Source organism: Oncorhynchus mykiss, chromosome 16 (assembly GCF_057628025.1).
Source record: "Oncorhynchus mykiss isolate SJ-2025 chromosome 16, ASM5762802v1, whole genome shotgun sequence".
Taxonomy (NCBI): Eukaryota; Metazoa; Chordata; class Actinopteri; order Salmoniformes; family Salmonidae; genus Oncorhynchus; species Oncorhynchus mykiss.
In genome coordinates, this window is record NC_143037.1 from 40,552,707 (window position 1) to 40,580,658 (window position 27,952).

At 43.8% G+C, this 27,952-nt stretch overlaps 1 protein-coding gene across 10 annotated transcripts in view; it reads right to left on the reverse strand.

The window, feature by feature from the left end:
* Positions 1-26,736, reverse strand: part of tns2a (tensin 2a) — a 53,617-nt gene extending 26,881 nt beyond the window's left edge. For 2 of the 10 annotated variants that reach the window (XM_090202631.1, XM_090202630.1), the window contains exons 1-8: positions 21,309-21,462; positions 20,861-20,945; positions 16,476-16,581; positions 16,156-16,193; positions 1,802-1,837; positions 1,488-1,529; positions 1,323-1,372; positions 681-864 (exon numbers count right to left, since the gene is read on the reverse strand). In XM_090202631.1, coding sequence (XP_090058757.1) covers positions 681-864; positions 1,323-1,372; positions 1,488-1,529; positions 1,802-1,837; positions 16,156-16,193; positions 16,476-16,581; positions 20,861-20,887 — 483 coding nt within the window. In that variant the 5' untranslated portion in view covers positions 20,888-20,945; positions 21,309-21,462. Of the gene's footprint in view, positions 1-680; positions 865-1,322; positions 1,373-1,487; positions 1,530-1,801; positions 1,838-1,960; positions 2,254-15,774; positions 15,794-16,155; positions 16,194-16,475; positions 16,582-18,529; positions 19,734-20,860; positions 20,946-21,308; positions 21,666-25,488 lie in introns of those variants that run through there. The other 8 variants (XM_036946788.2, XM_036946787.2, XM_090202632.1 and 5 more) reach the window with 6 other exon arrangements.
* Positions 26,737-27,952: the final 1,216 nt, after the last annotated feature.

Consider the following 27,952-nt stretch of genomic DNA (forward strand, 5'->3'; position numbering starts at 1 on the left):
ATTAACATTCTGATTATATATCATTTTTAAATGGTCTGAGAAGAACAACAATGGCAGGGCAATTCAATAATAACCAATATGCAGTGATAATGTATTGAGCCTACTGCACAAACCTCATTGCTACAGTACTGTTTTTAGTAGGTTAATGTTGCATAGGCTTACAGCTTTTTAAGTCATGTTAAAAAAAAAAAAAAAAATCTGCCTCCATTTTGATTCAGAAAGTGATCTCCGCTCAGAAAAGGTTTGACCACTTTTTTACAGGAATATGATTCTGAATACATAAAGGACACCTCCCCCATTGGCATTCCTATCTCTTTTATATATGTATTTTATAGATGTATTTCTACCACGGTATCATCAAAGGAATTATCTAAGTGAGTTTCTGAGATAGCCAGTATATGAATGTTATCTGATGTTAGTAAGTTATTGATTTCATGAACCTTGTTTCTCAGGCTACATATGTTCATGGGCTATTTTTAACCTTTTCTGGGTTGCTTTTCTGGGTGGCTTTGAAAGCACATATGAAAGCATCACTGAGTGTATGGCTACATTCCAAAATCCATACCAGCCTACCACTTATAATACATGCCCAACACAATCCTTAATTTGGAGTGGTATGATAGTAGAGTAGATATTTGAACCCAGCCCATGTCGACAGCGGCAGGATATAATGTACTCACCAGGAACTTGTCCTGGTGCTTGGACCTGAGCATGGCAGTCACCTCCTTGAGGTTGAGACGGTAGCGCTGCTCGTCCAGCAGAGGGGGGAAGAACACGGAGATGATCCTCTCAGTGATGTAGGTCAGGTCAAAGTCATAGTGGCCCTCCATGACTCTTTCCATCACACGGTCCACACTGAAACTCCTGACCAGAGGGAAAACGCAAGGGGTTATGAGGTGGTCTACAGATGGATGTTGTGTTACTCCATTGAGCTCCAAAACAGAAACACTGAAACCTTTCATTTGCAGCCTCCCTTACATTACTCAGCGTTTCCCAAACTAGGGGTCGCGACCCCATGTGGTGTTGCCTGATTTGAAAATGGGGTCGAGAGAAAAACAGGAGGAAGTGTAGTTGGATAATGAGAGGAGGTGTAGAATGACAAATAAAAAGAGGGAATGAAGGAGGAGTGATAAAAAGAGAGAGACTGGGAAAGAGAAGAAGAGAATGAAGAGGAGATAGGAGGAGTCAGTGTGAAATCCTCCTCTTAATCATCCAGTACCTCCTCCTTTTCATCATCCTCCTCTTCCTTCTTCTCTTCCTCCTCCGGAGAGAGACATGTTAAATAATCAATTTAATTAGGTTATCATAGGGAGCTGTGTTACCTGGGGAGGGTGGTCCTCTGTTTGGTGTAAGTCAGAGACTTTGTGGAACCCTGAAGACAGAGAGAAATTAAATTAGAACCATTTCTCACACTCATGAGAAGAACAGCATGAACATTCACTTGTGGAGGGGAAGTGAGAAAAATGTGTCTGGAAAAGTCTTCTCACCAGGTGTTGGACGTGTCGGGATGGAGCTGTCCCTCTGCGCTGCTGTAGGCAACAAGGGGAGATATATGGTGATTCAACAAACAGGCTTCCTTCCTGAAGGCCCACCTATACTACTTATTGTAGCAACCTGACTTCTAGACAACACTCTCATCCAAGAACAAACCAAGCCCCCTCTACTAGCCAAGGAAAAGAGGGGCATCTGCCATTTTCCAACAGCACTGCAGATTTATGGATGGCTACAGCTTGTTGTTTATATCATAAAGTGAAGGAATGAAGGACTATTTAAAGAGTGAGAGACAGAGGGGTCAACTTACCAGATCAGATGGAGCTGGGATGCATGCTGTGGTCACCTGAAACACAACAACAGACCATTTTTCCAACGAGAAACATAATCGAACCAAAACATACAGTCAAAACATACAGTCAAAACATACAGTCAAAACCTACAGTCAAAACCTACAGTCAAAACCTACAGTCAAAACATACACATTACACGTTCCGAGGCTTTCCGCTGTCTGTTTTTTTTCTTCTCATATTTTTCTCCAGGAAAGAGGGAAGGGAGTGGTGAGGCTGGCGAGGCCGGGGAAGATGGGCCAGAGGAAATGCTCCCTCAGACAGACGGAGAGATAAAGAAAGAGAGAAAAACACATCCAAGCCAGATACGAGAGCCCTGTCATCCCATGTAGACATGATTACAGTAGAAATACCAGGACAAGGGAAGTATGGTATGCAAGTCCCAACATTCTCTGGGGGCGCTTGGTGGGACGGTCTGAGAAAAACCAGAGGTTGCATAATTTATCTTGCTAACCCACTCCATTTTGGTGTCACTCACACAATGGCACAGTTGGTAGCCAGGGAGCATGTGCACATAATCATGTTGGTCATGTTCACACTGATTCATAAAAACACAAAGCACTACAAAGTACAACTAATATGCTGGTGAAAAGCATTTATTAGAAACATTTGCTTTGACAACACTACAGCCTTTGCTGTCTCGTACGCACTCAGGCACGCATGCACACACACACACACACACACACACACACACAATGTAATTTCCCATGTGCAATGGTCTGTAGATCGTGAACCCAGACCTATGTTCCGGAGCAAGTGGAAGGAAGCACTGGTAGATTTTAGGTAGGGTTGAGGACCACAGTCATGCTTACGTAAAGGCCAAGCACACTGCGGGCCAGAGTATGTCCTAGCATTTCCACTCCCCAACCCTGTTACGCCTGTTTGTTTGGACACAGGAAAGGGCAAAGGCTTGTATATCTCATTGTGTACAGAGGGAAGTTACAGACCCCTTGGGTGGGAGTATGTTTGTGTTTGAGTGTGTGTGAGCCAGATATAGCTAGTGTGCTTGTGTGCGTTTCTAAGAAAATGTGTGGGCCTCAGACCTCTCCTCCTCATACAGTAGGTGGCTATAGGCAAAGCAGGGTGGTGTCAACAGACAATGTGCTGTAATGAGACACATGACTACATCACAGAGCTTGTTTCTGATTGATTACAATGAAGTTCATGGAACCACCACTGCTTTATTCTGCCAAGCAGTGGAACAATTCGTCCCCATGACGGATAATACTTCTGTTCTTTAAGAATCATAGCAGATCTTATCTTCTGTCCTGACTGCCAGTTGGGCTTGTGAAACTGCGACCACATAACTATGAAAACAATAACAAGAACCATGTTAAAAGGATGCATTAGGGTACTGCTGCTAACACAAGAACAACATGGCATTGCATTGTTTGCTGTTTGGGGTTTTAGGCTGGGTTTCTGTATAGCACTTTGTGACATCTGCTGATGTAAAAAAAAAGGGCTTCATAAATACATTTGATTGATTGATTGATGGCCAGAAGGTGAACCAGACAGCACACTGTCCACTCTCTTTCTGTCCAACTGTCCCTCTCCTCTGCCTCTAATCAATTCTCTCCGGCGACATCCTCTCTTTCCCTCGTTCTCTTCCAAACTGACTCTCTCCCTCTCTCTAACATTTTCTTTCTCCAATAATCCCTCTATCTCCTCTATTTTCCCCTCTCACTCCCTGTCAAACTTTCCCTCTCTCCAGCAGCATTCACCCTCTCTCTCTCTCTCCCGGCCTGCTGTCCTCCCCTCTCAGAGCGAGCGATGGGGCCTGCAGCAGGGGAGCATTACGCCAGAACAAACACACCAGATTCCATCTCCTGGGCCAACACTTACGCACGCGCTTCCTGCAAGTGCTCTCCCCCTCCCCTCTCCCTCACTCCCGCTCTCCCTCCATGTACCTCTCCCACTATATCACTCTCCAAACAGGCCCAGCTGGTAAGGCTCATGATGCTAACCCCTCTCTGCCTCTTCTAGATGGGCCACTGGTTCAACCAATGTCCTTGATCCATTAAAGCCAGGGACCATGGCTAATGCACTCACTGTGAATGCATCTCTTCAGTGCTATGCAAGACTAGCTATGGGAGAGAGGACTGATGATGAGGTAGCCTTACTGGTATGTTATACGTATGAGTAAGTGAGTGTGTGGGTATAGGGGAAATCCTAGAGTGCATAAGAGAACAAAGGGGTCTGCTTCATGTCCACTGACACCGAAAGGTGTTTTTGTAAGTGGAGTACAGGGTAAATAGACTGGATAACAGGGGAGGTGGCAGGGAGGAGTAATGGGGATACGGACATCATGTAAACAATATCATTAGTGAGCAGAACTGGGGCTAATTGGACTTCATCAACTTTGATTCTGCCCCACCCCAATGATAATTCATTCAGCCTTTCTCTGTCAAGTCTGATTCATGTTTTGTTCAAGAGTTGAGTCTCTCATCAGTCTCTTTTATTCCATCAAGCCTATCACTAAACAGAATTCAAAAACAGTTTTTGAAAACTGAAAATGAGCATGCTAAGGCTCATGGAAACTTCACTGGATTTGTACACTTTGTATCCGCCATAACTCTGTGGTAACCCTGTTCCACATTGAGTCACAAAACCTCATGACATATCAAAACAGACTGCGGTCTAATAGAGTGGTGATTGAAACCCACATGGCAGGAATTTCACAACAATATTCTGGTTGTCTAATCACCAGCCCCAACCATCTGGTTCTTCTCAGCTTTCAATTAGCATAGGAGAAAATCACACACAGAAATGGCATTTCTATGACTTCACTGACATGGTATGCACAAAGAGTGTACAAAGCATTAGGAACACCTCAGAAAAGCCTCAATTCATCGGGAATGACGTCGAAAGCGTTCCACTGGGATGCTCCCCCATGTTGACTCCAATGTTTCCCACAGTTGTGTCAAGTTGGTTGGCTGTTGCGTGTGAAAAACAGCAGTGTTGCAGCTCCTGTCACACTCACTGGCATCTACTACCATACCCCGTTCAAAGGGAGTTACATTTTTTTGTCTTGCCCATTCCGCCTCTGAATGGCAAACATACACAATCCATGTCTCAATTGTCTCAAAGCATAAAAATCCTCCTTAACCTGTCTCCTTCCCTTCATCTACACTGATTGAAGTGGATTTAACAAGTGGCATCAATAAGGGATCATACCTTTCACCTGGATTCACCTGGTCAGTCTATGTCATGGAAAGAGCACACTCAGTGTATTTGTCCTTTGTCTTACTGTATGTAACCAATTGTTGTCTTGACATAGCATTTGTCCAAGACAATTATATTTGATGCTTATTAGCCAATTGCTTCCCCTGTGAGACAGCCAATCAGAGGGCAGTGATGAAAGGGAAGCCAATCAGAATTGAAAGCTGATGCCAGATGGCCTTGTGCTTTCATCACGAAGGGTATTTTCAGAGGGCTGGTGATGTCATAGTGCCCAACAGGCATGAGGCTGGTTAGTGTCCCTCAGGCAGCTGTCCATTCTCATAGACCCTCCTGATATAGAAGATAGTGGGGTGTGACTAAGGTCAAAGGTTCAAGTCCCAGTGGAGGTACCTGACTGTATATCTCTGAGCTAGGTTTCATTATTCAAACACCCCATCCCCAACCCCCATTCAATCATTTTTACTACGCTGGTATGAGGAGTCTGAAGCAAACCTAATGCCCCTTAATCATTGCAAGGTGTGCTGTCTCTGAGAGTCCCTGAAAGTGAATCATGCGAGAAAACCAGCTAACGTTGGGGGCCTCGAAAGCCAGGACTGGGATACACTGCTGTAGGGAATGATCTCTTTATCCATCTGGCTTAAACTCTGTCCATTATATTTGTCTCCCTCTCTATCTTTCTTCCCGTCTCTCTCTTTCCCTAATTCCTTCCCTTCCGCGCTCTCTTACTTCGTCTCTTTCTCCCTCTCTTTACTTTTTCCTTCATTTCCCCCCTATTTTCTCATCTCTCTTTCTCTTCATCTCTCTGTATCTCCCTCTCCCTATCACTCTCTCTCTCTCTCTCGCTCGCTCCATCTCTCTCACCAAACAGCTGAGGGTGGGTACAGAACAGAACAGAACAGATAGGACAGAGGTCACATGTGTCCCTTTGGTATCTGTAATTACTGTGTGGGACTCCCAGTCATAGAGCCAGAGTCAACAGTGACCACAACAACCCCCCTCCTCTCCTCCTCCCCCCCGCCTCCTCCAAGTGCAAGAAGTATTCAAAGAGCAATGCTGGGCAAAAATAAACAGTGGTAAATAAACAGATTCGAAAAAATCAGCAAGGCAAGATTGTGAGAGATCAACACTGGAAAAATCCCCTGTGAACCAACCAACATGAGCCATTTTTATATCGTGTCTCAATGGTTTCCTCTTCCTCCCTGTTCTCTCTGTTTTTTTAAATTGGGTTCGTCCTGACCATTCTAGCTAGAGCTAGTCTCTTTGCTGTCCCACTAATATTGCTGAAATCTGAACAGATACATTCCTCAGATGGCGATGTCTCTTTCTCTTTCTCTAGTTCTAAGAGAAATGTTTTGTGGTAAGGAGTCATTGCCCCATGTACACAGCAACAAACTGTGTACAAATCAATGCATGTATGTATCTACAAATGGCAATAACCTGGATGTAATGACTACTGAATATGACACCAGACACATTACCATGGTCTGCCCTGTAGTGGAGAAAGTGGAAAGACATTCTTGGGATGATAGGGAGACTTTGCAGCCTTCAGCGTTGTGCAGTCAGAATAGAGCAAAACAGTGGCCAATTAGCCTGGCTTATTTCCCCTCTACCAAAGGTCATCTGGCAGAGTCCCAGACCTGTTAAGCCAACTGTCACGCTTATGGTTTTAACGCTGATCAGCATCACACTGACTCACTCACTAGTCTGCCCACATTCACAACAAGCCACGCTATCTACCCCGGCAATTACCATGACTCTGTGACGGGGTGGCGACTCAGAGTCCCTAACGATGATGATGAGACACATTCATTCTATTTCTATTCTACACTTCCTGTAGTACATTTCTATATAAACTAATTAAGAGATAAATATATAACAACTGGATTTTAATAAGATTATTTACCAGTGACACATCCCTAGTAATGATTACCAGGAAGATTTTTTCCGTTATTATGAGCTCGGGTCTGACAGGAAATAGAAGATGAGCAGAGAGGATGCTGGGTCAGCTCTGTGTTGTTGACAGGGTTAGAAAAACAGTAGAGGTTAACCGGATCTACAGGCCATCCTCTTACAGTTGTCTGCTGTTCCTCCACCACTTCCTATCTACACTACTGTGCCCCCCCCCACACACACACACCTTCAACTGATTTCCCGTAAATTACAACCAATATCCAGCTGGGCGGGGGTTGCTATTCCTCCCGAAAAAGCGGAAATGTCTCTTCCTGCCTTATTGGGTAGCACATCATGGGCAACATTCCCTGACCCTTAATCCTGGACCCCTCCCCTAACCCTGGTCCCCCTTCGCTCCCTGTGGACCACATGTTCCACTCCAGCTCACAGATAAGGAGGAACTGTTCTCTCTACAGAGAACAAGCAGAAATTAAACACTGTTTTGGCATATTGATGTATTTTTGACGTGGGATCGCTCATGAAAGACAAGAGATGAGCCAGCTGTAGGTTGTTGACGTCGTGGTTGGATGACTAACCGCAACTCCACAAGACAAGTACAAGAGTAGAAGCCATAGGGAGAAGCACACAGACTATTCTTTTTTCTAGTCCCCCTCTTTTCCAGGAAATGCTTTATTCTGGGAAGAGGAGACCAGGGGTTTTTCCCAAGGGAGCATTGACAGTAACTTAAAGGGACAGTTTGTCACCAGGCTCATGGCAACACTTGTCTGTAAAAGGTTGTAAATTCAGTCATAATGAGAGCACAATGGTTCACAGATGGCTAGTGAATTAGGATGTCTCCAGATGCATGGTAGAAACTACGTGACATAAACTCTTAAATGAGGAACTGAGTTGTTACATACAGTACCCTACTCAGACATTTAGGGTTAACGTGAAGATCAGCCAAAGGTCTTGTTCAGAGGTGGAAGTAACAAATTACAAATACTCTTGTTACTGTAATTGAGTTGCTTTTCCAAGTAGTTACTTTTTTTTTTTTTTTTTCCAAAGTCAGTAACTGTACTTTTACTTACACTGTAAATATGTTTTGAAGTATTGTACTCTGCTACCTTTTTAAAACCATCTGTTACAGAGCACAATTTTGTAGGCTATACATAACTGTAGATCATAATGGCACGGAAAGTTTGCGGAGCCATAAAACTGCTCATGTTGTTGTGACCAATCAAGTGACCAATCAAATGACCAATCAAATCAAATTTCACACATCACGCCAAAACAGGCCAATCAAATCAAATCAAACATTATTTGTCACATGTGTCGAATACAACAAGTGTAGACCTTACCGTGAAATGCTTACTTTACAAGCCCTTAACCAACAGTGCAGTTCAAGAAAGAGTTAAGAAAAGATTTACCAAAAAACGAATGAAAAAAATAAATAAAAAGTAACACAATAGAATAACAATAACGAGGCTATATACAGGGGGTACCGGTACCGAGTCAATGTGTGGGGGTACAGGTTAGTCGAGGTAATTTGTACATGGAGGTAGGGGTGAAGTGACTATGCATAGATAATAAACAGCGAGTAACAGCAGTGTACAAAACAAATGGAGGGGGGAGGGGTGTTAATGTAAACAGTCCGATGGCCATTTGATTAATTGTTCAGGAGTCTTATGGCTTGGAGGTAGAAGCTGTTAAGGAGCCTTTTGGTCCTAGACTTGGTGCACCGGTACCGCTTGCCGTGCAATAGCAAAAAAAAACTGTCTTTGACCTGGGTGACTGGAGTCTCTTACAATTTTCTGGGCCTTCCTCTGACAACGCCTGGTATATAGATCCTGGATGGCAGGAACTTTGGCCCCAGTGATGTACTGGGCCGTACGCACTACCCTCTGTAGAGCCTTACAGTCAGATGCTGAGCAGTTGCCATACCAGGCGGTGATGCTACCGGTCAAGATGCTCTCGATGGTGCAGCTGTAGAACTTTTTGAGGATCTGGGGTCCCCAGAGGAATTTTTTTTTTATCAAAGAGGTGTGTGTGAAAAAACAATGGAGACAGAGGAGACTGAGGAGATGAGACAATCCAGACACAGACAGACCCAGTGTTAAAGGCGAGGAGGAAAATCCCTGGCCTAAACTCAGTGACCAGTTCTCCTTTAAGCACAGGAGAGGCGAGAGTGTAATCATGCAATGCAAGCTTTGCTTACCCAGGATGATGGAGGTGGCTGCTAATTTAGCTAGTTAGCTACATGGCTAACCACCATCCAATGATGATAGCCGTTATTGTGCCTAGCACGTCATTGTCACTACGTGTGGTGGTGGCTGTGCCCAGTGGGACCTAGGAATTTTAGATACAGTGGGGAGAACAAGTATTTCATACACTGCAGATTTTGCAGGTTTTCCTACTTACAAAGCATGTAGAGGTCTGTAATGTTTTATCATAGGTACACTTCAATGTTGAGAGACGGAATCTAAAACAAAAATCCAGAAAATCACATTGTATGATTTTTAAGTAATTTGCATTTTATTGCATGACATAAGTATTTGATCACCTACCAACCAGTAAGAATTCCAGCTCTCACAGACCTGTTAGTTTTTCTTTAAGAAGCCCACCTGTTCTCCACTCATTACCTGTATTAAATGCACCTGTTTGAACTCGTTACCTGTATAAAAGACACCTGTCCACACACTCAATCAAACAGACTCCAACCTCTCCACAATGGCCAAGACTAGAGAGCTGTGTAAGGACATCAGGGATAAAATTGTAGACCTGCACAAGGCTGGGATGGGCTACAGGACAATAGGCATACGACTTGGTGAGAAGGCAACAACTGTTGGCGCAATTATTAGAAAATGGAAGAAGCTCAAAATGACGGTCAATCACCCTCGGTCTGGGGCTCCATGCAAGATCTCACCTCGTGGGGCATCAATGATCATGAGGAAGGTGAGGGATCAGCCCTGAACTACACGGCATGACCTGGTCAATGACCTGAAGAGAGCTGGGACCACAGTCTCAAAGAAAACCATTAGTAACACACTACGCCGTCATGGATTAAAATCCTGCAGCGCACGCAAGGTCCCCCTGCTCAAGCCAGCGCATGTCCAGGCCCTTCTGAAGTTTGCCAATGACCATCTGGATGATCCAGAGGAGAAGTTCATGTGGTCTGATGAGACAAAAATAGAGCTTTTTGGTCTAAACTCCACTCGCCGTGTTTGGAGGAAGAAGAAGGATGAGTACAACCCCAAGAACACCATCCCAACCGTGAAGCATGGAGATGGAAACATTCTTTGGAGATGCTTTTCTGCAAAGGGGACAGGACGACTGCACCGTATTGAGGGGAGGATGGATGGGGCCATGTATCGCGAGATCTTGGCCAATAACCTCCTTCCCTCAGTAAGAGCATTGAAGATGGGTCATGGCTGGGTCTTCCAGCATGTCAACGACCCGAAACACACAGCCAAGAGTGGCTCCGTAAGAAGCATCTCAAGGTCCTGGAGTGGCCTAGCCAGTCTCCAGACCTGAACCCAATAGAAAATCTTTGGAGGGAGCTGAAAGTCCGTATTGCCCAGCGACAGCCCCAAAACCTGAAGGACCTGGAGAAGGTCTGTATGGAGGAGTGGGCCAAAATCCTTGCTGCAGCGTGTTCAAACCTGGTCAAGAACTACAGGAAACGTATGATCTCTGTAATTGCAAACAAAGGTTTCTGTACCAAATATTAAGTTATGTTTTTCTGATGTATCAAATACTTATGTCATACAATAAAATGCAAATGAATGACTTAAAAATCATACAATGTGATTTTCTGGATTTTTGTTTTAGATTCCGTCTCTCACAGTTGAAGTGTACCTATGATAAAACAATTACAGACCTCTACATGCTTTGTAAGTAGGAAAACCTGCAAAATCGGCAGTGTATCAAATACTTGTTCTCCCCACTGTATGTACTTTCTCTGTGTAAATTTGGATAACATAAAAGCCAGACTCTGTAGCTAAGTCTCATAGAATGGGTCAAATTGCATTCTTCTTTTAGCTAGCTACTTACTGTACACTACCAAGAAAATGGTAAAAAAAAAAAACATAGTTGTGAGGCTTAATATACTGAACAAAAATATAAACGCAACATGCAACAATTTCAAAGATTTTACTGAGTTACAGTTCATATAAGGAAATCAGTCAAATTAAATAAATAAATTAGGTCCTAATCTATGGATTTCACATGACTGAGAAAACAGATATGCATCTGTTGGTCACAGATACCTTAAAAAAAGGTAGGGGAGTGGATCAGAAAACCGGTCAGTATCTGGTGTGACCACCATTTGCCTCATGCAGCACAACACATCTCCTTCGTATAGAGTTGTTGACTGGGTCCTGTGGACACCTGTTGTCCCACTCCTCTTCAATGGCTGTGCGAAGTTGCTGGATATTGGCGGGAACTGGAACACACTGTTGTACACCTCAATCCAGAACATGCCCAATGGGTGACATGTCTGCTGAGTATGCAGGCCATGGAAGAACTGGGACATTCCAGGAATTGTGTACAGATGCTTGAGACGTGGGGCCATGCATTATCATGCTAAAACATGAGGTGATGGCGGTGGATAAATGGCACGACAATGGGCCTCAGGATCTCGTCACTGTATCTCTGTGCATTCAAATTGCCATCGATAAAATGCAATTGTGTTCGTTGTCCGTAGCTTATTCCTGCCCATACCATAACCCCACCGCCACCGTGGGGCACTCTGATGTTTGCTGATGTTCACAACGTTGACATCAGCAAACCGCTCACCCACACGACGCCATGCACACTGTCTGCCATCTGCCTGGTACAGTTGAAACCGTGATTCATCTGTGAACTTCTCCAGTGTGCCAGTGGCCATCAAAGATGAGCATTTGCCACCTGAAGTTGGCTACGATGGCGAACTGCAGTCAAGTCAAGACCCTGGTGAGGACGACGAGCACACATATGAGCTGCACTGAAACTTTTTCTGTGCAGACATTCTTTGGTTGTGCAAATCCACAACTTCATCAGCTGTCCAGGTGGCTGGTCTCAGACGATCCCGCAGGTGAAGAAGTCGGATGTGGAGGTCCTGGGCTGGCATGGTTACACATGGTCTGCGGTTGTGAGGCCGGTTGCCAAATTGGTCTGAGGTTGTGAGGCCAGTTGCCAAATTGTCTAAAACGACGTTGGAGGCGACTTATGGTAGAAAAATTAACATTCAATTCTCTGGCAACAGCTCTGGTGGACATTCATGCTGTCAGCATGCCAATTAAATGTTCCCTCAAAACTTAAGACATCTGTGGCATTGTGTTGTATGACAAAACAGCACATTTAAAAGAGGTTTTGCTGTTTAATCAGCTTCTTGATATGCCACATCACTCAGATGATGAAAGCATAGAATAGCCAAATATCACAGAATTAAATATTTACTATAACTGGGGCTTAAACTTTACATAAGCATTCAAAACACCTTTATGAAGCCATTCATGACACCTTAATGAGTGTTTCAGTAGGCCTATAATGTATTACATTAACCTTCATGATTGATGTATTCTTTCATCAGTGTCTCTCACAAGTAATGTTTTGTCTACACATCATTATAATTTTATTGAGTGTGTATGTGAAGTGAGAGAACAGCAGATTGGTTTTATACAAATTAATGTAAACAAACCCATCTCTGTGTGTTTCATGAGGTCATGTGACGTTCATTTTGCATACATAGACGGAATATTTTTGTTCAGAGGGAACCTCCATCTAAGATGACGGTCTACAATAACCTCACCTCAGCACGCAAAAACAGGCGGACCAAGGAACCATTAAACAAGCAAAGATATATCTGCCATGATAACATATAAATGTATGTAATTTATTTATAAAAAAATGATTGTCCATGAACTATGACTATTCTAACAGGTGTTAAAATGTGCTTATGTCTTTACAGGCTGAGTCCTACAGAAATAGCCTTCTTAACCGTGATGAGGCCTGTGGTGACGGCAGGTGGAGGCTTTGAACACTGGCTGCTGCCGGTGATCTTATCGCTACAATCAAAACTTAAGAGGCTGGAAGCATCGTGCAAGATGTCCCTACCACTCATGAGAGGGTCTCTGAAAGCGCTTTGGAGGAATGAAGGAAGATCCCTAACTTATTGCTGCTGCAATCCTTCTGCCCAAGTTAAAAATCTCTTGGACTGACAAAGCAGATGTCATCGAAGCAGGTAAGATTTCATCACTCTAATATTTGTCACATTATTTGTTAACCTTAAACGTGTTCCTATGGTGATAAGATACACACTGAGTATACCAAACATTAGGAACACCTTCCTAATATTGAGTTGCACCCCCCTTTTGCCCTCAGAAAAGCCCCAATTCGTCAGGGCATGGACTCTACAAGGTGTCGAACGCGTTCCACAAGGATGGTGGCCCATTTTGACTCCAATGCTTCAAACAGTTGTGTCAAGTTGGCTGGATGTCCATTGGGTGGTGGTCCATTCTTGATACACACAGGAAACTGTTGAGCGAGAAAAACCCAGCAGCGTTGCAGTTCTTGACACAAACCGGTGCACCTGGCACCTACTACCATACCCTGTTCAAAGGCACTTCAATATTTTGTCTTGCCCAGTTACCCTCTGAATGGCACACTTACACAATCCATGTCTCAATTGTCTCAAGGCTTAAAAATCATTCTTTAACCTGGCTCCTCCCCTTCATCTACACTGAATGAAGTGGATTTAACAAGTGACATCAATAAGGGATCATTGTTTTCACCTGGATTCATTTGGTCAGTCTATGTCAATGGTTCCCAAACTTTTTATAGTCCTGTACCCCTTCAAACATTCAACCTCCAGCTGTGTACCCCCTCTAGCACCATGGTCAGCGCACTCTCAAATGTAGTTTTTTTTTGCCATTATTGTAACCCTGCCACACACACACTATACGATACATTTATTAAACATAAGAATGAGTGTGAGATTTTGTCACAACCCGGCTCGTGGGTATTGACAAAGAGCTCTTATAGGACCAGGGCACAAATAATAATATAATAATAATAACTCATTTTGCTCTTTATTTAACCATCTTACATATAAAACCTTATTGTTCATCGAACATTGTGAATAACTCACAACAGGTTAATGAGAAGGGTGTGCTTGAAAGGATGCTCATAACTCTGCAGTGTTGGGTTGTATTGGAAAGAGTCTCAGTCTTAAATCATTACCCACACACAGTCTGTGCCTGTATTTAGTTTTCATGCTAGTGAGGGCCGAGAATCCACTCTCACATAGGTACATGGTTGCAAAGGGCATCAGTGTCTTAACAGCGCGATTTGCCACGCAAATTTTCACAGAACCGTTTGTTGCAATTTCAATGAGGCTCTCTTGTTCAGATATCGGTAAGTGGACTGGAGGCAGGGCATGAAAGGGATAACGAATCCAGTTGTTTGTGTCATCCGTTTCGGGAAAGTACCTGCGTAATTGTGCACCAGACTCACTCCGGTGCTTCGCTATATCACATTTGACATTGTCCGTAAGCTTCATTTCCACACAAAAAAATCATACAATGATGGAAAGACCTTGTTAATGCAGATAGAGAAGAGCTCTAACTTCTTAATCATAGCCTCAATGTTGTCCCGCACATTGAATATAGTTGTGCAGAGTCCCTGTAATCCTAGATTCAGGCTAGAAAAAACATCACTCAGATAGGCCAGTCGTGTGAGAAACTCATCATCATGCAAAGTGACAAGTGATAATACAGATCTGGGCCTTATCCACAAAGCCTCTCAGAGTAGGAGTGCTGATCTAGGATCAGTTTTACCTTTTAGATCATAATGAAGAAGAGTACAGATGTAGGATCTTAATTTGATCACTCATTTGTTGCTGAGAATTTTCCTGTACAGCAGGAAATGCAAACTTGTAGTGTATTCAAGATTTAAAAAGGCTTCTAAAGTTTGTAATTTCCACTTTAAAATGTCAGACTTGATTTGCCCTAACAAAAAATGTATCAACACCTCAAACTATTTCCATGAATTATAATACCCATAATAATTCACATTTCCTCTTGCTGCATGATTGTTTTCCTGCTGTAGCAAACTGGCTTAATTTAAGATCGTACATCTGTATATGGACAGGTTGGGACCTGCTTTGTGGAAATGGGCCCTGGCCTGACACTGACCTGACCATCTGTCGATCTCTCGCTCTCTCTTTCATTCTCAATGACTGTGATAAAGCTAAGGTTATTACACTAGCATAACACAGAGGCTGGTCTTTTTTATTAAAATCAGACAGATTTTCGTGGACAATAACTTATAAAACCCTCAGGGCCAGACGGATGTTGTACCATGTGTATTTGGGGTTTGTGTTTGCTCTTCTGTATGTGGTTTCAATAAAACCCCAGGCAGCTTCCTTCGATCAGAGCTTCCTGAATCCCAAGCTTTCATGGGCGAGCCCCTTTAGCCCTCAGCGCTGGCTCTTAAGGCCAGATAACAGTTGAGATGGCCATGCCCCCGGAGGCTGGCCTGGCCTCTCCCTTCCTGGGCAGGACCGATGTCTATCGCTGCCTGGGCACCGACCACCCCCAGTCAACAGGACAGCCTCAGCTAAGCAGCTATCATCTCCAAACCCAAACACATCCAGGCCACAAACAACACAACAATGTGGAAATAATATCCCTCTGACGAAAAGCATTAATTTGAGGAAACAGCCAGACCTTTACAATCCACAGGACAAGAGTGGCCTACATACTATTCCAGGTCTACTGCAGACGAGTTTGTGCCCATTCCTAGATAGAAATCATCAAATATGAAAATTATATTGAAAAAACAACCGGATATGGACTTTTATTGATTTGCTACTTTCCAAACCCACCCTCACTTATCTTCTAATGCTCTCGTCAGATGGAAAAGATGCTACGAAGATTGGAAGGCAATCTCTGCCACATGCTTTCTTCCATAATGCATGGCGCCCGCCGCCGCAGTCTGCCAAGTCTCTCCCTGCCCCAGGCCAAAGTTGGCATTCACTCCTCCATCAATGACCCTTTCACATGGAGCAGCGTGGGGCTTGGGTGCGGCCGGTCCCCGTTCTGGGAATGGAACAGTGAAGCCTTCACATCAGTGGAAAGAAACTGTAGCCTTCCTTAACCCGCTGCAGCTCTACTCAAAGGTGGCATCTAGCTCATAGGGTAGGGACAGGGAGGATAATTCCAGAGTTGGGCAAGTTACGCAGGAGTGAATCAGTTTGGAGTCTTACCTTTGCCTCGCATTTCTTGTGAGTGGCTGTTTTACACACTGGAGAGAGAAGGATGAGAATGGAGCAATTAGTCAGCTTCCATCATCCAGGTTAATTTTGTGTATTTGATGTAGCATTGTTAAAAACATGATCTAACTCAGCCTAGCTCCCTAGACAATAATCAGCTTACAGTCAGGAGGATGTTGGCTCTGAGAGAGACAGCTAGCTAGAGCTGACAGGAGTGCCAGCTGAACAGGTTCCTCCATGGAGGAGGGTGGAGAGAGAGGGAGAGAAGTGGAAGAGAGAGAGTCTGAGAAAGACAGAGAGAGAGAGACACTCACCTCGACAGAAGGACCCTGTGCTGTCCACACTCTGACGACACACCCCACACTGACGCCTCTTCCTAAAGGTCTTCTCCTTGAAGACATGGGGCTCTTCCTTGCCCGTCTGTCAACACACAGGTACACACACATTCAGAAACTCAGTACTTAGGGAGTAGCACACACACTAGCAGGTTGTTGGCGTGTTTGAGTGAAAGGAGTTTTGCAGTCAGGTGTTGCTGATCCTTATTTCTGCTCCAGAACCTCTGGATGGTTGGTCCTATAACGGAGGTAATCTTCTAGTAACACGCCCATGATCCTACTTTGTTTCACAACATGAAATTGGCTTTGAACATGAGACTGCAGGGGGATGGGAGTTACACGTTTCATGGCATGGTAACTAAGCCAATGTAAACTAAGCCAATGTGGGTTGCTCTGCTCGTACACACAGACACACATTCACACACTCTCTCTCCCTATGTCGTGAACTAAGGAAAGAAAGGATGGAGAATGTTTGTGGAAAAAATGAAGGCATAGAAACACCCACTCAGATATACTGAGGGCAAATCCACCAGTTAATGTAAGCCCTCAGAAGTGTCCATGTTCGTGTGTGTACAGTACAATCTATCTACTGGCTCAAAGCCTGTCTGTTTTCATTGGTCCGGAAATCAAACTGAAACGTATAATGAACCTTTGTTACGGCAGTGTGTGCTTTTCCTCTTCAGTAAAGGGGCTGTTTGCACACTTTTCCATTCTCCTCTCCCGCTACGACTGGGCACTATTTGGACAGCTGGCAGGAGACTGTGCTTACCATGTTCACTACGCAACTGTGTGGACACCCAGGGCTGGCACCCCCCCCCCCCCCCCCACCCCACCCCCTCACCCATGGCCCCACCTCACCACTGACCCCAAGCATACCAGGCATGACACTAAACAACTGTCTCTCTGAAACTTTCTACCTGTCTGCAGCCATGGAGTGGCCCGGGAACCAAGTTTAAATAGAGACTTTAAATTCAAATTCAAATGAACTTCACCGCAAGCCTACTGTTGTTTGTGAGTAAAATACTGTAAGCAGTTTCACACATACTGGGCATGGTTTCACAACATTTTTGCTAAAGACACGATCACTCTGCATTACAGACCACCTGGCAGACAGACAGAGAAACAGACGGACGGACTGCATACCCTGGGATGCGTTCAGAAAAGGTGCAATGGGCTGAATGTTGCAGAGATAAAGAGCTGACATGACTCCTTACTTTACTTGTCAGAGAGGCATTTCAGTCATTGAGAACACTTCGCAACACTGTGCAATACTGAACATGGACCTGGATACTGACATAAGCACAAGCAGCCGGACACAGTTGGTAAACACTCAGTTGAAACAATGTGCAAGTTGGGGCCTTACGATAACAATTAGGTGTAACAAATGAAAATGTCCCCCATGTGAGACATGTGTCTCATGGATCCTTCTGTATGACATAAAAGGAATGATTGGCTCTCTTTGGATAATCAGCTGCCAAATGAGAGCTGTGAGGACAGGATGGATGGAAAGAGAGATGGGGAGAAAAGATAGATAAAGGTATCGAGTGAAACTTCTACACTCTTAGTAAAAAAGGTGCTATGTAGAACCTATTTCCTTTTTGGTTCCAGGTAGAACCCTTGTGGGTTCCATGCAGAACCTTTTCCACAGAGGGTTCTACCCCAAAGTTTTTTTTACCTGTAACTAAAAAGGGTTGTATCTATACCCAAGGGTTATCCTATGGGGCCAGTCGAAAACCCCTTTTTCAAAGTGTACACAGCAACTTGAAAACTTAGACTGGTTGAGTTGATTCAAACCAAATATCTTGGTTTTCCCTCCGTCTTTACAAAGTTTGTCTGTGGTTTTCATGATCTTTCGCTCTCCAGCCATTGGTTTACATATTTGTTCAAAAACATGCTAACATTCTCCTCATACTGTACTTTATTTATACAAACATTATTTATTATTACAAGTTCGCAATGTTCACCAACAGGCTATATATCCCATTCACCTTCATGGCAAAGTATGTCTAAAATGGGCATGCATAACATCTTACCTCGTTAGCCGCCCAAATAGAACTTCAGACTCTGGGTTAAAAAAAATTGCAGACAGTTCTCTGTTACAACCCCTCCTCTCCTAAAAACACCCTTCAAGTGCACACCAGTGAGTTGCTACCTCACAAACCTGACTGTTTGTGTAGTCAGTCAGTGTAATGGGACAACCTTTATCGCCAAGTCCCTGTGTCTCCCGTCTGCTCTGGGACAGCCCCCCTTCCCCCACCCCCCATCATCCCCCAGGCATTAACAGCAGTTCAGCACACAAAAGGGTTCTGTTCTCTTGTTTTTATGTCGTCCAGCTCAGAAAACCAGAAGTTCCTTAGTCAAAGAACCGCTTTTTGAAAATAAATCCCTCCCTTTCCTTCTCCCCGTCTACCAGAAGCCCCCAGAACAGAAGCGTGATTGAAGGGAGGAGCCAACCCATACACACAGATGCTACACACATCCATCCCTACAGACCCCCTGGATGCTCTGACTCCCTCTTCCCCTCCAAAAATAGCTTGATATTTAGTTTACACAATGATGGTTATTGTGTGGCACTCTGGACTGGACCCACTGACCCCAGGCTAAAGCGAGGCCAGGGGCCCGAGGCAGCTGGACTATAGAGATACTCCATAAGGGTAGGTCTTCTCTTGGGTTTCCCTTTAGACTCCAATATCTAAACAACTGAAGCTGTATTTGGACCTGAACGTCAACTCCTCTGATGTTGTGGCGCACTGGCTGGATGAGGGCCACCAGCAGCTGAGGGAGACGAGTTGAAGGAGAAGAGCTGCAGAGCACTGTTCAGTGCAAGAGCATCATACTTTATGTGCCATCTGGTAAAATGATTACGGTAGCATAATAACATTTGTAATATGCCATCTTCTCTCCACTATGAGTCTTTGTGACTCATATTGTTACAGGGGTTGTTTGTGTATATGTGTGGGTCTGCAGTACAATCCCCCTCCCTCGATTTAAAGCCAGTGTGTCACAGATGGAGATCAAGTGTGTGTGTGTGTGTGTGTGCATAATTGTGTGTGTGTTCTCTCTGTGTTCCCCTTCCCTTAATAGAAAGTCTAAAGATGCGGATGTGTGTGTGTCTGTGTTTGAATGTGTGTGCACGTGTTTATGTGCACGCGTGTGTGTGTACGTGTTTGTGTGTGTACACGTGTGTGTGTGTGTGTGTTCTCTGTGCAGCCTCCGTCCCTTCCTCCACAGAAGGCCAGTGTGTCTCAAAAGGGTGGGACAGGCAGCGGAGGGAACAGAGACAGCTTGTTCCAGTGGTGAGGTCAGCGCTGCGCCATGACACACTTCCTGTGTAGCCCTCCTCACTGTTTTAACCTCTGGTGGTCAGCCACAATGCTGCTGTCGCTGGCTAGGGTCCTCTCCTCTCACATTCAAAATCCTGATCCTGTTGTTCAGGGGCCGTATTCATATATCTCAGAGTAGGACTGCTGATATAGGATCAGGTCCCCCTTTCCATTGTATTCTTATTCATTTTGATCTAAAATGCTAAACTGATCCTAGATAGGTAATCCTATGATGAGACTTGGGCTGGTTCTACTGTGTCTCTGCTCCTTTCTCCCTCAGAGTCTGAACCACAACACTGCTGCTGGAGTGGGTCCTATCTATCAACTGATAAATGACATGCTCGGGTCACTGCAGTACACAGCAGCGCCAGTCTATTAGCAGTAACACGGTTATCACTGCCAAAGGAAAGATTGGACAATGTTATCGTGTTACCTATTCACTGTGGTTTCCCTCGTGTTATTATGTTCAGACCGCAGGGAAGAAACTTTTGACATGGGAATATGATATTGGAGGAGATTAAAGCACACATCCACATCTCCCCCTCACACACACACACACATTGTACACAACACATGCAAGAAAGCACACACACACACACAAACTACCTGGTTTACCATCACCACCTGGTTATTCAAATTGACATTTGTCATTAAGTTCACACACCCGCAAACACAGACGGACACACAAACACACACACACCTAAGGAGATCAAAATACACTTTCACAAAATCATAATAATGGTAAAGGATTGGGAAATTGCTATGACGCAGTAATGAACACAGAACACATTGGGGATGGGAGGGGAGGGGTGTGACGGGAGGGGAGGGGTGCGCATGGAGTCAGATGATTTAACCACTTTCCTTTTAGGCTTTCTGTATCAGACCTGCAAAAATACTTCACAATTAGCCTGCTATGACATCGGATTATACCGTAATTGGGCAAATAGACTCCACTAAGGCGAGGATATTAATCACATAGTAAAACGACAATATTAGTACTTTATCATTTCAATTGAATATAGTTCACCAGAGGATGATTACCTTGTGGAAGAGTCTCGAATATCTCATTCAGTCGGACAAATAACCCTGTCCGATGTGCAGCTGTGTAACTTTCGACTAGGGTGTACTGTCAAAGAACAAGCGAGTTTGGAAAGATGACTAATCCACTAATCTAACCGCGCAAAAACATTTACAGAAAAAGATAATTGTTTATAAAAAAAACTAACAGCACTGGAACATTCGACAAGAGACTATAGCTAATGATGTCAACATGACAACATTTCGAGGGAGAGGGCAAGCGCAGCGTGCGCAAATTAATGGGATGAATACTGTCAACGATGATGCTTGCACAGTCCCCCACACCTCAATGTAACACTTTGATTCCCTCACGAATTTGCATTATTTGATTGACCATAAGGAGTACTATGTAATACTAGTCCTACAATAAAAATACATTTCAATAATAATTACTTCTCCATTATTTTCTTACCTTATTCATTTCTTTTTCCTTTAAATCTACGCCTCGAGGCATAGGTCCGAGTTAGACTTTTTAGTTCAAAAGTTCTCTTACATCTCCAAAAAGTCCTCAAAACATAGTTTGCAACTAAAGGTTGCCTTGTTTCTTTTAGTCTCCCCTCTGCTCTGTCGCTGTGGGTGGAGCCATTAAAGGAAAGGCTATTGTGGAATTGAATGACTGGAATTCCACTCTGTGATTGGTCAGATCTGGGAGGGGAGAGTGAAGAAATTTCCCCAGGATTGGGAATTAGATATGTATTTTCTGGGGGCAAGTCAAAATGGTTCTAACATTGCATGTTTATCATCACGAATTTTCTAAACTGTTATGGTTGTTTATGTATAATTGTGGTAGACAATTATAGATCCAAACTTGTAAATACTCTCCAGACACAATCCCACCAAAAGGCACCTCTGTGGTTTTGTAGCCCTCTCTGACTCTCTCTCTCTCTCTCTCTCTCTCTCTCTCTCTCTCTCTCTCTCTCTCTCTCTCTCTCTCTCTCTCTCTCTCTCTCTCTCTCTCTCTCTCTCTCTCTCTCTCTCTCTCTCTCTCTCTCTCTCTCTCTCTCTCTCTCTCTCTCTCTCTCTCTCTCTCTCTCTCTCTCTCTCTCTCTCTCTCGCACACAGGCACGCACACACACACGTTTTAATGCATGCACACAGGTTGCAAGATTAGACATTGACATAATAAAGGTGGGCCAAACTTGTGTCATGTTACCAATAGCACAAGAGCTACACCACGTGGGGGGAAGAGAGAGGTGCAACAGGTAGTGTGCAAGTGCGTCAGTTCTGTGGCGTAGCACATTTTCACACAATCCAGAGGTGGTCTTGTGAGTTCCAAATCAACTCCTAGCCCCTATTCCCCAGCCACCTCTGTTGATCTGAAAGGATGGGATAGATGGAAGCATTATGTAGATATTTCTACCCAGCCAACTAGAAGCCAAGATGAAACTATTAAATGCCATAATGCTCAAGAGAATAGTGATAAATACCAATAATCTGTGACCTTGACAGGATTTAGGACTATTCCTAAATAGGAGAGTAAATACATTATTAGAAACATGACTATAATGACTGAGTATATCTGCGTTCGGGACCTACGTTTATCTAACCACTACATCATTTGAATGTAACTCACAGGAATCCCAGAACAACACATAGGGTAATTCAGTCCAGCCGTAAAAAAGGCCTAAGCGCCATGGAATTTCCGGCTCATGTGAAAACGGAGGGACCAGGGACGTTTATTTGTCTGTAGCTTTTTTTCTATTGGAGAGGAGTGGAGGAGAGGGGGAGGGAGGGGCAGGAAGGCCACAGGAGAGTTTAACAAAATACAGGGGTACTTCCTCGAGCTGACAAGATGCTTGGAGTCTGGGACTTGGAGAGGAGGGTAGGGTTGGGGGATAGATGAGGGATGGGGATTTGATTACAGCTGTTGAATTGGCCCTAGAACAAATTTTATTGTCACATCCTCAAATACACATAGACATGGATGGACAACAGGTTGATGTTCATTGTCAATGAGTCTTGTCCTGGAGGCAGAACTGAGAGATTTCCCCTGAGATAGCAGCTGCAAAATTGTAAACATTCATGAAAAAAAATTTGTTAGGGATAGGCATTTGGGTCAGCACCGTGGTTAAGGTTAGGGTTAGGTTTCAAATCAGATTTTATGACTTTCAAAATGTGCCAGCAAGTGACCACTCTGCAGAGCTGCCTCCCGAGGAAGATTCACGATGAAAAACGCTAACCTGCGGATGGACATGTGTAGTTATTTACAAAGAAGGATATATGTACAGAGACAACTACAATAGAGAGGGGGGAGCAACAGCTTTTGAACCTCAAATAGGGGGTCGAATAAGCCTGTGTCGAGAGCAAATCAGGCAGAACTGCCTCCCATCATTACAACTTTAACTGTGCAGAGATACTGAGAAACTAAGTCTGAATGAGCCTCACTGATCCTCATCAGTACTGAACATATAGAATGATACCTCTAAAATAAAATACTGCTTTTAGCTTAAGTTCTCTAAATACAAAGGATGTAACACTTTGTGGAATAGGGGAAATGCATGGAGCAGCATGGAGGTAAATGAAAAAGGTTTTGAGAGTGGGAACATTGGCCAAGAGGAAATGGGGTGGGGGAAAAGGGAGTGAAGGGGGAGCTGTATTGCTTGAGGAATGATTGTGTAAGACAGCGCTAAGCCAAATGTTGATAAGGTACAGCTGTACAGACGGAAAGAGAAAGAGAGAGAAAGAGAGAGAGAGACTATGAATACATACGCACGAGAGTAAACAAAGCTAGGGTCTCTTTGGGGTTGTATTTATCTTGGGAATATTTACATTAATTTTCCATGAGCGTAATACAATGCTGAATCATATCCCACTTACTTTATGTGCCCTCCCTACTCTCCCTGCCAAATTCCAGCTCATTCCCAAAACATTTCCTACTCTTTCAAAACACTCTTTTGCATACAATATTATCTTCAGAGGTTCTGTTATTTAAATGGGTGGGTCTGGGATTTATTGGGGTGGCAGGTTTTGGAAAAAGGAAAGACATTTCCTTTTCCCATTTCTCTACTTTCATCTCATACGCTGCCCCATACACACAAACATTCCTCAAGTACTGGTAACAGGTTTGTTCTAAACCAGAGGAGTCATGTCTAGTCAAAGCTTCCCTGGGGTTTGACTAAAGTTTGACCACAGATAACAGGAAGTGAGTGAGTTTCCATGTGAGTGAGTTTGTGGTTATGTGTGCCAGTGGAACGGTGTGTATTTGTGTCTGTGTCTGAGTGAGCATTATGGATCGTAGAGGCTATTTTTACCCTTGATCCTCCAATGCTCTTTTCTGTGTTGGGTGTGTAGAAAATGCCTGTGGAATATGGTCGCTGTAAGGCAGTGCCAGTTTCAAGCGTCGTTGGTTCTTTAAGGAATTCAAACCATTTTCTTTTGACCTTTGAAGGGATGAGTAATCTGAGCCTGCAGAACCGCTGTGTGTTACAGCTGTAACAGGTGGAACAAGAGGAATATCTAGCCATCTATTCCAATCAAGTCACTGTTGTTGTACTCTATCTTCACATTCAAGAGATGGAGAGCTGCCCAGCTCTGGCTTAGGGTGAGGGGATCATAAGCCAATATCACAATGTTCTCTGGTGATCAAGATAGGCTTTGAAAGAGTGAGTATCATATCACGATAGATTCAATCGCAGAAATTACACCTCTGGCTTTGATCCCTGTTGTGCATTCGGCTACAGCAAATTGTGTTTTTCTTTTGGTTGCCAAGTAATTGAATACTATAAGCCATTAATGGAGCTTCTCTAAGATAACACAGCCAGCCCACTCATAGGATGTACTGTAGCCAGCAGTATAACAAAGCTGTGACGCATCATGACTCATTGCACATAACCTGTGAGGCTTAAAAACAATCACCAGTATAACCACCACCTTGCCTTTGGCACCCAATAAAAAGCATTGCCATTCTAGCAACAGGAAAACAGGCATCGGCCAGAAGGACACTGTTGTGAAGTGTATTTATTAAGAAGTCAATGATATCTCTTCCATGCTTATCTGTTCATGGAGCATTTTTGACATTCACAGCTGCAGCCAAACCAGTCAAAATGAAATCAATTCCAAATAGGCCACCAATACTGTACATCAGCTCTGTGATAGGTCAATAATAATGTAAATGAATAGCTTGAGAGCATGAAAAGAGGATGATCCATTTTGACCACACCCATACTGACGGGTCAGTTGGATGCAATAGACTGACGTCGTCCCGGGGGCTAAGCATTCCCACGCTCCACAGCATGTGCTGTAACCATGGAGTACAATAACACTCATGTACCCAAACAGGGTTCCAATTATACACAGACTCTTGGGGGTGCCCGACGTCTCTTTCTTTGACAATTTCCATTCTGATGAGGGGGGCATGATTTTTTATGGGGGTAGCCATCCCTCTATAACCCTGAGTAATTCAAACCCTGCACCCAAACATGGGCACAGACACCAGACACAACTCAAAGAAACAAGCACGCTAATATACACAGACCAAACACATGCACTCAAATGTATGAGTATATCATGCATGATGTGCAAGGTTTCCTAAAATACAGCTCTTTTGTATTGGACCAGCTGTGGCCCCTAGACAAGCCCACCCAGACACTCACCTTGGTCAGCTTCATCTTGACGCTGTTGGATCTCTCTGGACCTCGGCGCTTCAGTGACCCTCTCACTAAGGGCACAGGCTCCGCTTCCTCCCCACAGCAAGGCTCCGCACTCAGGGCGCAACCCATATAGAGATGTGGGCCCTGGTGCTCTCTTTCTCTCCTGTCCTCTCTTTCCCTGTCCCCTGCTCCCTATACTCTACCAGACACTGTTTTCCTGCGTACTCTCAGGCAGCTGTTTTTGTCGGCGGACACGAGGCCCTTCCCCTTTTCCTGGCTCCCATTCAGCCTCACGCACACTCGCCAAGGGCCAGAGGATATACGTTCTCTCCCTCCTCTCCTTCTGTCTCACACAGACATATGCATCCACCCATTTCAAATACTCACATATAGACATACAGTACATATATGGTCTCTCTCCTTCGTTCCCTCTCTCCCAGGCACAAACGGTTACCCTCTCTCTTTCCCTCTAACTAACTCTCTTCTCTCATACGCATATACAATAACGCTCTGTTTCTCCCTCCCTTTCTCGCTCTGAAACCGTCTCTGTTTCCTGCTCACACATACACAGTCATTTTGCCAGACATTGCATGTATTGTCTAGAAATGGGTTCACAAAGCAACAAAACCACAATATAGTTGCAGTTTAGATGCTCTAAAAGACACAGACCTCTTAGCGTGGAGGCTGTCTCCTCTCCCTATGCTACTTACAAACGTGGAACTTGCAACATCAATTCCAAATACTTCCAGCAGAGTTGAAGTGGTCAGAAGTGCTGCTATGGCCATCCATCTACTCTAAACCTCTATCATTTTGTCTAGACCTTAGAGTAGACAAAGTTCACTTACTCTTACCCATTCTCACACTTTGCGACTGCTCCCAAAAGAGGCCCTTTATACTAGAGTGAGAATAACATTAGTATTATTCTTGCTTTGTTTTTTCCTCTGTCTTTTCGGTGTTCTTTGTTTATCCTGTTCAGTGTTTTGGCTGCTGCATGTGAACTCGCAGGACTTGGAGACCGTACCCCTTAAAAGGCAAATTCTTGATGTGCCTCCAAACCCAGTCTCTCACTCCCTTACTCCAACCCCCTTTTCCTCTCTTTCCCCTCCTACCTCGGTAGACTGAAAACAGCAGGCCAGGCTATGTCTTGTTGTTGTAAATGTGTTGCTCCCTCCAGACGGCCCTTGCAGGTATTCACCCCCAACTCTCTTTCCCTAACCCTCTCTTTCCACCCCTCCAGTTGTGTCTGTTTCCAGATCCCCGTTTGTGTGTTTACAACTGAACCCCTCCTGCTTTAACCACAGTACAATTTACTCCTTTTAATCAACTTACTTAGGTCCTGTGTGAAGTAGACTGAACACAGGGAGAGGGTTTGGATGAAACTGAGGATCTGTAGCTGGGCTTCCAGACAGTACTGGTTATCAAAGCATACCAGACACAGTGACATATAACCATACTAAAAAACCACTCACCATGGGTTTCTATACATTGAAAAAATATGACAGAGACGACAGACAGAGATCATAGAGACCAAATATGAGATGAGAGAAACCCTGAGAAAGTGCGAGGAGAGTGAGAAAGATAGTCACGACCAAAATTGTCACACTTCAGATGAGCAAGATGAGCAAAAAAAGACTATATGAGATACATAATACAAATACTGAGCTATAGTATATTGTATGCAAAAAAAAAGGGGGCAATTCTATTATTTTACACTAATACAATTGCTCAATATTTGTATTTATTTACAGGTAATAATAAACCATCTAAAAAAGATAGGTGTCAAAATTATTGACACCCCTATTTAAAAAAAAATACTTTCCATGATGTCTGCGCCTATGGACTGCCCTCTTCAATTCAAACCATAGATTTTCAATGGAGTTTGAGGCTGGAGTTTGAGAATGCCATTGCAAAATGTGTACAATAAATTCATGTCAATTTGTTACCTTATGTCTACTTTTATGCTCCTTTTCAAATTTCAAATGTTGCAAATCAACATCACAGATTTCTGTGATAAAGATTTATTATACTACAATGTACATATATGATATATTAATAAACACTATATTTTACACCGGTTGTCTTTGTGAATTGTTTCAACGATGTAAATGAATGAGCCACATTCTCAAAGCTAGTATTTTTCAAATGATTATCAGTGTTAAGGGGCACCCTCCTACCACTTTGTCTTTCTACATCCAAACACACATTAGCATGAACTCAAATAGAACATAGTTGTCTGCATATGGTAAACAAAAAAAAAAATGCAGTTTGACCAAGGACAGATTTGTGCCCAGTGTGGGCATAATCTATAAACAGGAAAGAACAAAACATGGGCCATATCACAGACAAAAAGGGAAAGTAACCAAAATGAAGTGCTGTATATTCAAGTACAATATGTGGGACTTACAAACTTCTTCCCTTTAGGGAGGTTGCTCCTGGAAAAAAGGCTAAGTGAAAGCTGTCTGTATTT